Here is a 13290-nt window from a genome sequence, read left to right on the forward strand (position 1 = left end):
CCTATCCTTCTTTATTATATTGACACACCAATTTGATTTTCAATGCATATGCATATAATGATTCTGTAATGAGGAGTACCCAAATTACATCTACCCTTAGATTCGCATCGTCAAAAGTCGAATAACAGAGCTTATGTTTCATTTCTTCAAATATTTTGAACAATTGGATATTTGTCCATGCTTACTCTTCATTTTTAAGAAATCGATACTTGTAACATATTGTATTTGCTAATTTTAAAAAGATGACGCTGCATGGCGACGTTCCTGTACATTTTGCTTTTTCAGTAAACAGTCCATCTGTTGATAAATACTTTGAACAAATATTTTTACCGATGTTGAAAGATGTGCATAATATCAAATAAAAAATTACAAATTGTTTAGTCTATGAAATCTTGTAAGATTTTCGTTGCTAATTTTTGCTAAACAGATGCAATTTGGGTACTCTCACGTTATATTTTAAGAAAATTTCTCCAGTATATATCACATTTTCATTTTCTTTGGTTTGTTAAAGTGCCAAAGTGTACCTGTATATGTAAGCATGGTCAGCCTAGTACTTCAGCGGTGGATTTTAAGTGTTTTTCAGCCCCCCCTCTTTTTCTGGGAAAAAATTGGTTGATTATATAGGGAATCACTGAATAGAATTGAGAATGGAAATGGGGAATGTGTCCAAGAGACAACAACCCAATCATAGAAAAGACAATAGCAGAAGGTCACCAACAGGTCTTCAATGTTGCGAGAAATTCCCGCTGCCGGAGGCGTCCTTCAGCTGGCCCCTAAACAGATATATACATTGTACATGAGCATGACTGTAACGGCACCCTCTTTACATGAGACTTACCAGAAAATTGGATGGCTGAGGTTTGATTTCAAAGCAGACTGTAAAAGTAAATTTTTTTGGATGTGTTATTTATGAAACCTTCTATATTTGAACCAAACAAAATTTTGCTGGACCTTTGCTAATGTCAAACTGGTTTGGGAATTTGTAAATCTGTGTTTGTCCTAAACAGTTATTAAAAATTGATGGATATAGGTTTATAGATTATTAAATATAATGAGAACATATTTACAGGTACATTCTGTCAATAAATCTGTTTATATATCTCCATGACCTAATCAATACTTGATGATAATAATGATGAAAGAAAGTCATCTTAAGGTCTGGAAATCAATACACAAATTAATTTCCATTCAGTCTAGATTTCATTTTCCAGCTGGAAAGCTGTAAGTGCATTACAGCTAATTTCCTAATGCATGTAAAGCAAGACTTTGGTTACCTTGCTTTCTTTGTTTGTATATTGTACAATTGTGATTGGGATTAAGTCCAATCAAATTTAAATATATGATATATACAAATTAAATTAAGTCTATATATATATATAGGTTGAAGATATCAATGTTAATTACAAAGCTTGAATTAACAAGCAGAGCAAGAAAGAATACCTTAGTTTTACTCTACAAGCATTAGACTGTAAGATATGCGAGACAAAGAACAAGTGTATGAATAAAGAGAAATTTGTTTGTTAGTTGTAAAACCAATTTCAGCACCCTTTGCTATATAATAAATATTGCGACCCAGCTCTATCATTTGTCTATTTGGTGTAGGAATCCAGGGTAGCATGACGAGCTGACCTTCAACAGAAAAACTGGCAAACTTAGATATAAGTTGAACACACCTCCCAACATGTCCGGTTTAAAATCCCAGAAATCACCACATATATATAGCTGACACTGTTGATCATGGTAACACCCCCCCCCCCCCCCCCCCCCCCCCCCGGATTCCTATGAATGAAAAGAGATTTTGGGTATATTTTAATTGACGCATGCTTGAAAGACTATAAAACTTGAAATGACATCTACATGGCATATCTAGGGTATCCCAACAATAGGAAAGTGTCTGTCACTACCCAAGGTCATCATTAGTTTCTTTAAGGACTAAGAATTTAACAAGAAGTACTGCTCTGTTGCTAACCATATAGATGTTGTACTCAATTGTTGAGAAAAGCATTGTACAACCTTGTTTAAGTTGTTGGTACATTGTACATATGCATGTTGAGATACTTTTTTAGTTGACCAATTTATGGTTAAAGACTGACAATAACATCTGGCACAAAAACATGGAAAAGACATGAGAAAAGTATCTCAACTTTAACAATTGTTGATCATGTTGATAGCTTATATTAATTCAATCTACTTATCAGGTTGCACTATTGACAAAATGATTGATTTACATCAGGAGTTGAAGTAATGTAGATTCCTCAGATTTTACCTAAGGCTTTCTCAAAATTTTGATTTCTCTTAATGAAACTAATGCAATATTGATTTGGTCAATGTATTGTATCTTGGACAATGTTGGGAAAGCAATGTATTCATCTTACATCAATACAATTCATTTTCAAAATATATTCTTAAACAAGGAATTATTTAAATTTTATTGGAATAATTTTGATTTCTGGAAAATGGATAAGAAATGTATTTAAAAAATTACTCCAGATTCAAATAATTCCTTGTTTTAATGGGGAATTTAACAAAGAAACGGACATCAATTGCTGTAAGGTAAACTAAAGACACCTTCATCAAAACCATACTCTGGAAAATTGTAAGACCTCGGAATGTAAATCCAAAATGCATTTAACAGGCCTTAATAAATGTTGAATCAGCTTTTATGATTCAAATATGTCTGTTGATTTAGGTTTTGGATTGGTGGACAGATATTCGTGATGGTTATTGATCTTTTTTTCACTTTTGCTGATCGTTCAGAAGTTAAGGTAGCACAATACAAAGATTTTTTCACTCCCAATCAGACAACTTAAAACTGATGTAATTCATTTTATCCTTCTTTATATTTTATAAATGAGGTACCAAAAGAAAGAAGAAAGATTAATCTTTCAAATTGTGATAATTTCATTATGACATAATTATTACATAATTAATTATTATGTAATTAGTTGCTATATTGTGATGTCCACACTTGAATGAATTTAGCGTTTTTATACGACCGCAAAATTTGAAAAAATTTTCGTCGTATATTGCTATCACGTTGGCGTCGTCGTCTGCGTCGTCGTCCGGCGTCCGAATACTTTTAGTTTTCGCACTCTAACTTTAGTAAAAGTGAATGGAAATCTATGAAATTTTAACACAAGGTTTATGACCACAAAAGGAAGGTTGGTATTGATTTTGGGAGTTTTGGTCCCAACATTTTAGGAATTAGGGGCCAAAAAGGGCCCAAATAAGCATTTTCTTGGTTTTCGCACTATAACTTTAGTTTAAGTTAATAGAAATCTATGAAATTTTGACACAAGGTTTATGACCACAAAAGAACGGTTGGGATTGATTTTGGGAGTTTAGGTTTCAACAGTTTAGGAATTAGGGGCCAAAAAAGGGCCCAAATAAGCATTATTCTTGGTTTTCGCACAATAACTTTAGTTTAAGTAAATAGAAATCAATGAAATTTAAACACAATGTTAATGACTACAAAAGGAAGGTTGGTATTGATTTTGGGAGTTTAGGTCCCAACAGTTTAGGAATTAGGGGCCAAAAAGGGACCCAAAGAAGCATTTTTCTTGGTTTTCGCACCATAACGTTAGTATAAGTGAATAGAAATCTATGAAATTTAAACACAAGGTTTATGACCATAAAAGGAAGGTTGGTATTGATTTTGGGAGTTTTGATCCCAACAGAATAAGGGGCCCAAAGGGTCCAAAATTAAACTTTGTTTGATTTCATCAAAATTGAATAATTGGGGTTCTTTGATATGCCGAATCTAACTGTCATGACTGTGTATGTAGATTCTTAACTTTTGGTCCCGTTTTCAAATTGGTCTACATTAAGGTCCAAAGGGTCCAAAATTAAACTTAGTTTGATTTTGACAAAAAATGAATCAGTTAGGTTCTTTGATATGCTGAATCTAAAAATGTACTTAGATTCTTGATTATTGGCCCAGTTTTCAAGTTGGTCCAAATCGGGGTCCAAAATTAAACTTTGTTTGATTTCATCAAAAATTGAATAAATGGGGTTCTTTGATATACCAAATCTAACTGTGTATGTAGATTCTTCATTTTTGGTCCTGTTTTCAAATTGGTCTACACTAAAGTCCAAAGGGTCCAAAATTAAACTTAGTCTGATTTCAACAAAAATTGAAATCTTGGGGTTCTTTGATATGCTGAATCCAAAAATGTACTTAGATTTTTTTATTATGGGCCCAGTTTTCAAGTTGGTCCAAATCAGGATCTAAAATTATTATATTAAGTATTGTGCAATAGCAAGTCTTTTCAATTGCACAGTATTGCGCAATGGCAAGAAATATCTAATTGTACAATATTGTGAAATAGCAATTTTTTTTTTAATTAGAGTTATCTTTCTTTGTCCAGAATAGTAAGCAAGAAATATCTAATTGCAAAATATTGTGCAATAGCAAGATTTTTTTTTAATTGGAGTTATCTTTCTTTGTCCAGAATCAACTTAAATCTTTGTTATATATATATACAATGTATATTCACTTTTTACTACCAACCTGCCAACTGATAAATTATAATAAATAACATTCAGTGATAACAAGCAGTTTTTTTTACATCTTAATATTTTATGATGTATTTAAATGAGTAGTTATTGTTGCAAACTCCATTAGAAATTTTAATTGAGATTAGTTTTGGAATAAGGGAAAGGGGGATGTGATTAAAAAAATTGGGTTCAATTTTTCTCATTTGAAATTTCATAAATAAAAAAGAAAATTTCTTCAAACATTTTTATGCCCCACCTACGATAGTAGAGGGGCATTATGTTTTCTGGTCTGTGCGTCCGTCCGTCCGTCCGTCCGTCTGTCCATTCGTTCGTTCGTCCGTCCGTTCGTCCGTCCGTCTGTCCCGCTTCAGGTTAAAGTTTTTGGTCAAGGTAGTTTTTGATGAAGTTTAAGTCCAATCGACTTCAAACTTAGTACACATGTCCCCTATGATATGATCTTTCTAATTTTAATGCCAAATTAGAGTTTTTACCCCAATTTCACGGTCCACTGAACATGGAAAATGATAGTGCGAGTGGGGCATTCGTGTACTGAGGACACATTCTTGTTTTGAGAGGATTAATATTCAACAGCATAGTGAATTGCTCTAAGAGAAAACAAAAATTTTAAGTTCATTAGAACACATTCATTCTGTGTCAGAAACCTATGCTGTGTCAACTATTTAATCACAATCCAAATTTAGAGCTGAATCCAGCTTGAATGTTGTGTCCATACTTGCCCCAACCGTTCAGGGTTCAACCTCTGCGGTCGTATAAAGCTACGCCCTGCGGAGCATCTGGTTGTTCTTCATAGCATCCCAAAATATTTTATAGATTCTTGTACTACACAGCTTGACCTCCAAAACTGTGTCTCAGATTTCCAAAAACATCAATAGAACAAATTTTATACCCAATTGAATTTAGTGGTCTCTAATGAATTGATGTTGCAAACTTCATTGAAGATTTATGAGAGAATGAAATACAATAGGAAAAATCTGAGACACAGTTTTGGAGGTCAAACTGTGTTGTGCAAGAATCTATAAAAAAAATTAGGATGCTATGAAGAACAAAGAAGCTAAATTCATTCAAGTATGGACATCACAGAATGGCAACTAATTACATAACAATTAATTATGTAATAATTATTTCATAATGAAATTATCACAATTTGAAAGATTAAGCCTTCTTCTTTCTTTTGGTACCTCATTTATAAAATTTAAAGAAAGATGAGTTGAATTACATCAGTTTTAAGATGTCTGATTGGGTATGAAAAATCTTTGTATTGTGCTACCTTAAATTAAATAAGTTCTTGATTTGTTGAAAAATAGCTTGATAAGTCATTTTGGTGTTATAAGTTGAGAACCTTTCAGTCAATGCTTTTCACATATTAATATGTTGCAACTGACAACAAAATGCAGGTTAAGTAGTATGATATTGACAAATTTCACTTCTGTCATTAATGAGTTATGGCCCTTATTTGGTTTAAAAACCTGGTTCTCTGACAGTTTGGCAGCCTCTTGTGTTACTTCGGTAATATATCTATATATAAATGACCTATAAAAATATATAAGTATTATATATACATCATGTACATGACAAAAAGACATTTTTATGTGAAAACAGCTTTATTTTTCTATCAATTTGATTGTCTCCCTTGAAATACAGTGGTTACATTTTATTCCAGAATTTCTCTTAATGAGTAAATGTTATACATATCTTGTTTTATAAATAGATAAAACAGTATATGTGCTCTATTCTCTATAGAATGAAAGTACTTTCAGGGGTTAAAAAATTTTGTTACAGCTAACTAGCCCAGGACTTATTGGCAGCAGGATTTTACTAGCCCTGTTGGAAGAACTGCTAGTCCATCAAAACTGACCTGCTAGCCCTAGTATGCCGTAAAATTCAAGAGTTTGCTGCATAATACAAAGTGGATGTCCTTTGTTTTGAAGGAGACATTATACACTGTATTTAATATTTTTTGTTCTGTTATTTATTCTTTTGGTGCTTAACACAACTTAGTTGTTCCCACATTCAAAGCAGACTTTTTATTGGCACGCTTTGGGCAACTAACCGCAATATTCACAGAGCATTGTCTGTTTTTTTTTTTTTCATCAGCAACAGCCATCCTTGCCAGGGGAATCATTGTGTCCCAGTTCTGCCAACTTTTCAGAAAGTGAATTCGTGATTTTTTGGCCAAATTGTAAAGATCAAAGAGAAAAAACAATAGATCAAAGGAAAATGCCGCCAAATAAGCATGAACATGTGTGAGTCTCGCGCTAAAGACTTGACAGCCCTGCTGTCCTGGACACTATTATTTTTTTTTCCGCGGTTTTTCACTGTCGACTCGTATTTAGCATTTTGGGGGATGAATTTTCAGCCTCGTTACTCCCTTCATCTACCGTTTTTTGTTTTGAAACTGACGAAGTTCCTGGGGTTCCTGTACTAAAATATTAAGAAATATTTTGTTGCATGGTTTCGTGCTCAAGAGCTGTGCAACAAGACAGGTCAATACCAATCAATACATCATACCCCCAAATACCGTTTATTGAAAATCTCGGCACGATAAGCAATGTACAATACCCCAATCCATGGTATGAGAAATCGATATTTAAAGTACGAGAATTGCAATCAACACATGATACCAGGCCACCCAGACAAGCCAGAGTTATTTGTTCTATTTCTAAAATATATATATATATATATGTACAACAGGACCTGTACAAACCAATTCAAATTATTGGAATCCCGGATGACTTAATTGAATCGAAATGGCTAACATAGAATAGTGATGAAGGGATTTTTCACTTTCTATTTTGGAAACGTCAAGAATTTTTTGTTACTAGTCCGTCGGGCATATCGGATTACACATTTTAATTGCCCGAGGCGTAAATGATCTAGTCCCGGGCGTCGGGCTAGTGGATTTTTTAACCCCTGACTTTTTCAACCTAGCTGAATTCTAAAAAAATGCAAGTGTTAATAAAGTTTCATCATTTTGTCAATGTATCTTATAAATTTGTTCTAATTTGCCAAAAATGGGGAGTTATGTAAAGTGAGCTGATAATCAGACACTTGGCTATACTGGAACCGGAGGTTAATACAACACTCCCCCCTTTAAAACAATTTGTGTAGAGCATGCTATATTGCATGCTTACCTTAATTAATTGATATTCATGCACATAATGACACTTAGGTGCATTATCTTTTCAGCTGTGTGCCTTTCGTCCATCTGTTCTTCCATCCATTTGATCATTGGTCTGTCTGTTCATTTGTCCACCTGTCCCCACTTCAGGTTAAAGTTTTAGGTCTAGGTAGTTTTTTATATGAAGTCCAATCAACTTGAAACTTTTTTATAATAACGCATGTTAATTACTGTGATATGATTTTTCTGATTTTAATGCCAAATTAAAGTTTTGACCCCAATTTCACAGTCCTTTGAACATTGAAAATGACATCAAAGTTATATACTATGAACACATTCTTGTCCTTTCTGTTTCAAGTGCATGAAACTCAATGGTCAAGCTTGCTGTATTATCCTATTTGTCATTTCTTTCTTCCATTCCACCACCAATAATTGAAAGCTGCAGATACATACATGTAATTTCACATGGTATTATGGAAAAAAACAGCAGACCAGTCATGCCAGTATTTGTTTGCAATATTGACAATATGAGTTTTTAATTTTATTAGAAAGGAAGAAATTTAAAGCAATTGTGTCTTTTGATAAAATGAAGATGTAGCAAAATATATAATTTTTCATTTGCTTTATATTTGTAGGTCCTTGTGGAGGCAAAACAACCGGCCAGGCCAGACTTAGTACATTCTTTGAAAGTTTAGGATGGAAGGTATGTTTTTACTTGTTTCTGAAAATGCAAGAGATATTTGCCACTGGAAAACAAAAATATATTTTAATGTTCAAATTCAATGCTAAAATATCCAGAAAAGTTATAGAAAGTAAAAGGTAAGTTATCTTTTCATTGTAGATTTGAAAGCAAATATGAATATTTTGTAATAAAAAAAAATAGTAAAAAAGACAAGATAGACTTGATAAAAAAAGTGGGAGATCAGAACAAAACATTGAAAATTAAAACCTTTTAGATTATATACAATTGTGTTGAATATCCATACCCCATAGCCTTAAAAGGTGAATTAAAGCTAATTATTTAAATTTATTACATTGGTTGCAATATATTACATTGATTTCCCAGTTCAATAAAAATCGATAATTTCACATGTGAAATAAACGTGGTTATTTCACTCTCTGACGTCATACAACAATAGGCGTTGTCAAGACGTCGAGAACGTCGGATCAAAACAAATTGTCAATGCGTAGGAAAAAGATATAGTTCCTTACATTTTCTACATTAATTTCATAAAAAAAAGCTATTTGCCAATGTAATAAAAAGAATATATATGCTGTGCACTCGTTTAATCCATGCGTCGTTTGGTCACGCGTTGTCTTATTTTTGATATTCAAATACGGCGATTAGTTATATTATAAAGTATTTTCTATATATAAGTAATATTTTGACTCTAATGTAAATTTAAAAAAAATACAGTTTTATCATTTTATATTTGTCATTGTAATGTTAAGGTTTTATTTATATTGAAATTAAAGGTATCTTTTCCCCGGGCCCTGCAAATTTCCATCAATGCCTTTTACTTTTGAAAAGCCTGGAGCTACCTCTGAAATTAAACTGCTTTAGAATTGGTTCAACTGGAACCTAATTGAAATGTCAAAGAAAAATTTAAAAAACACCTCAAAAACAGAATAAATTTGATTCAGAATCTGTCTGATTAGAGCATTGGTATCATATTTTATTTGTTTAACCCTGTCTAGTTGTTTCACCTCAAGTTTAATAAACATTATGTATATCCTGAAATGTACATGTTTTGTCATTTGTCACATAAACTTTTATTCCATAATGAACCACACTATTTCAGAAATAACATACAACATGTATGAATTATTACATACAAAAATAACATGTGGTCTCCCAAAAAATCTCGGTTTGTAGCCTTGTAGGTCATGTTATCAAAATGTACTTGTTAAATGGCAGAACATTATCATAAATTTGTAATATTGTCATGTCAAGCATGTCAAAATACAAACTTTCAGAATTGCTTTGTTATACCCAAAATAATTCCTGATAATAATCATATACAAATTTCCAACTTGTAATTTTGTTTGCCAATTCACTTTGACTTTGTCAAGATATATATGGAACTCTAAGCAAATCAATCAACCAGTTTGGCCAAGTTGAAATAATTGAAAAAATACACAACCATAAAGACACCAAATATATGTTTGCAACTAAATTTCTTACAAAATAATGACAATATTAGACTTAACATCAATATTTTGTTTGCCTACAGGTTTACAGAGCACCAGAAACAGCTTTGGTTTTAATGAGGTACTTATTACTACTTATTAATTTTAAAATCCATTATTTTTATCTTGCTTTTAAAAACATAAAAGATGATTAAAATTATGGAATGTTCTCTGAGATTAATGCTAATGCTCAGCATAATGATAATGACAAATTAATGCATACCCATGTCAAAAAGAGGTAAGAGCATGCATGATATGAAGGAATTATTTCTTAAGTGAATTGATTGATGTACATGTTTATACGATGGATTCATTTATTTTCATCGGTACAAATTTTAGTGGTTTGAGGAAAACTTGCATATTCGTGGATATATAATTTCGTGGTTTTCGCAAAGTCTGCATACATTCCTTTAGAAAATTTGTAGTTCATTCAAAATTTAAATTCATGGTTTCCTTGTACCCACGAAATTCACGAAAACTGGTATCCAACAAATATTAATGAATCCACACTGACAGTATGTCAAATAAGGGTTTGTCAGCCAATCTACTCAATTATTTATTTTAAGGTGGTACCTAACACTACAGGGAGATAACTCTGTAAAGTCAGCTAAACGTTTTAATTACATTGTGTTGTAAAAGGAATATTAAGCTTCTCAATGATCAAAATAGGTGTTTGTCAAACTGCTATATAACCAGTGTAATTTTTCTGACAAAACAGTTGGTTAAAACTTTTTGAAATTTTTATATACATTTTTGTTAAAGGGTAAAAGTAAATACTTTGACAAAATTTTATGAAAATTAAACGGGCCAGATTAATTTTAGTGAAAGTGTTGGGTACCACCTTAAGCTCCAGTGCAATTATACTGTTATGAATGTAAGATGGAGAGTTAAGTTTTTATTTGTATATTTAACATAAAGAAGAAATTTACAGTCATTCTAAAATTAATATGAGACTAATCATTGTAATGGTTTTCTTCCAGTGGTGGTGTCAAGTTTACAAATCTGTCCAAACTAGAAGGTAAGTGGAAATATTGTCTTATAATTCCATGTCCTATCCATGTTGACTTGATGTGGTCATCACTATTCAGAATGTAGTTTCAATACTTTGAAATATTAGTTACAATACGACGTTTAAGTACGACAACACACTCAAAAATATAAATAGTGAAATCTGGCTGACTTATGGTGGATATATATCAGCCGGATGTTATTGGATAGATTTATAATACATCTAGTCTTTTAAATTAAACAATTTGATGGCCTAAGAAAGTGGTTGTATACCTTCTTCTTTATGTCAATTTAGTGACAACATTGACATTGCCTTATTCCTGTATTGTTGGTATATTATACCACTTTCATTATACTGTGATGGCCAGTTTTTATTGGTGACAGAAGCTACAACCTCCCTGGGAAAACTTTCAAATCACAAGTCAATTAGGATCTGGGTCAACGTACCTGTAAGATAGCTTAAAATTGTAAACTATGTCATAGCATGTTTTGTACATTAAAATACACAAAATAATTCTCTAGGAAAGAAGCATGTAAAATATATATGGATGAAAATTCACAAAAATTACCACACTTTCACTTTAAATTGTTTCTGGTTTTGTCATGCTGTGCCCTTTTATAGCTTACTTTATATCATGGGTTTTGCTCTTTGTTGAAGGCTGTATGATGATCTATAATTGTTTACAATCTTTTCTTTTGGTTATTGGTGGGTGGTTCTATCCTTTGTAATCATACCACAGCTTGTTTTTGAAATTTACAACTTTATTTATTTCCAGCATACAGATTCCAAGAAAACTTAATCAGGACCATGAAACAGATAGAAGACACATATTTTGAACTTGCCAACACATGTCCACAGAATTGTTTAGTGATCTGTGATAGAGGGATAATGGACGCGTCAGCGTGTAAGTAAACATCAGGCTTATATTCTAGGAACACTAAATAACTTAAGGTCAAGTAACAGTAAATGAACGCCGTCTAGCGGATTCCGCGAAATATTGCTACGTTTTGTACGAAGTACGTCCCTTTGACCAGATTTTGCTAAGTTAAAATTGCACCCGGCGACTTTTCGATGAGACAACGTCAACGGTAAATTTCATGGAAAGTATGTTACTTCTAGGAGAATGAACTTGTTTTTCTAAAATTAAAAATTGAAAATGAATATGAAAACAGTCCTGAAGACGATCTTCAAAATGAAAATCAGGACATAGGGTGGTATAGTTTCAGAGGCGTAGCGCTGAATTTTCTATTGGTACGGCAGAATATGTATGATTCGCGAAGCGAATCATCCTGCCTTGTAGAGGCGGTATTTCGGCAGGGGTCCTGGGGCCGCTTAAGGCCCCCGGAAATTTTTTGATAAATGGTGCAAAATCCTGCATTCTGACCCTCTCCTGACACTTATATTTCATTCTTGAAAACCCTATTTTGTCAGCAATAGTTTTACCTACGACACATTTTTTTTCAAAGTTTACTTCAAAAAAAATAAAAATAGTAAAAATTCGAATATTTTTATTTCCCAAATTATAGAGCCCATAAAGGGCATACAATTATGTACATTTGACTGACTTATTGGTAATTACAACAATTAAAATCACAGTGTACATGTGTCAGTATATTAGCATTTGTCGGAATCAGAGCCAAAATAGAATATATATTGGATAACAAATTTTTTTACATTATATAACACAGCCATTCCAAAATCATTTATTTGACATCAGTTAGTGTCAATATTCATACCCGATCATCATCTTCCTGAAATAATAATAGTCGCCAAAATAACAACACCATTTTAATTTTTCTTCGGTCAAGAGCCATAAAAATTTAGAAGATTATTGAAGCATTTAGAATTATAAAAATTGTTAACAATTTATTGAAATAAATATTCCCAAAGTGGGTATTCTAACAAACTTGAAATTAAGCTCATCTTCAACTTTACCAAGTGAGCAATTTAAACAAAGACACTCAGATCTTTCTATATGTTTTTTTTTTAAATGTCTGTCTCACTTTTAAAGAATGAATGCTTATTTCCGTTTTAAAAAACCTGAAGTTTTAAAATCTGCCTTTTTTAAAACATTTTTTTTATAGAAAAAAAAAGAACTTTACTCCCCTTTTTCTGAGAAATTGTTTGAAGTATCCTTCAGTCTATTCCAAAATGTCGACTAACTTTCCTATAGATTTTTTTTAAAAACTTACACAAAGAAGCAAGTGGTTAGTCCACATTTGGTAACTTAATCTCTATTGGAATATAATCTATATTAGAGTCAGTATCATGTTTTTACATAAGAAATACGTAATTGTTTACAAGGTATGATTGCATCAAATAATAATCCTTCTTTCAAACCTCACAGTCGTAAACAATGTTTTAATATTGATCAAGTAATAGTAAAATAAATAGGAAAATCAGCTAGCAAGCTCTCCCACAGCAATGTTACTGGACTTTCTGTTCACACCAAGAA

General features: G+C 32.2%; 1 protein-coding gene across 1 annotated transcript in view; it reads left to right on the forward strand.

Annotated features, from left to right (window-relative positions):
• The window catches only part of LOC139527061 (TRPL translocation defect protein 14-like), a 28143-nt gene that overhangs the window by 2198 nt on the left and 12655 nt on the right, over positions 1-13290 (forward strand). The window contains exons 2-5 of the mRNA XM_071322324.1: positions 8272-8339; positions 9871-9908; positions 10807-10844; positions 11611-11739. Of these exons, the coding sequence (XP_071178425.1) occupies positions 8272-8339; positions 9871-9908; positions 10807-10844; positions 11611-11739 (273 nt within the window). The remainder of the gene's footprint in view (positions 1-8271; positions 8340-9870; positions 9909-10806; positions 10845-11610; positions 11740-13290) is intronic.

This window comes from Mytilus edulis, chromosome 6 (assembly GCF_963676685.1).
Source record: "Mytilus edulis chromosome 6, xbMytEdul2.2, whole genome shotgun sequence".
In the NCBI taxonomy this organism is placed as follows: Eukaryota; Metazoa; Mollusca; class Bivalvia; order Mytilida; family Mytilidae; genus Mytilus; species Mytilus edulis.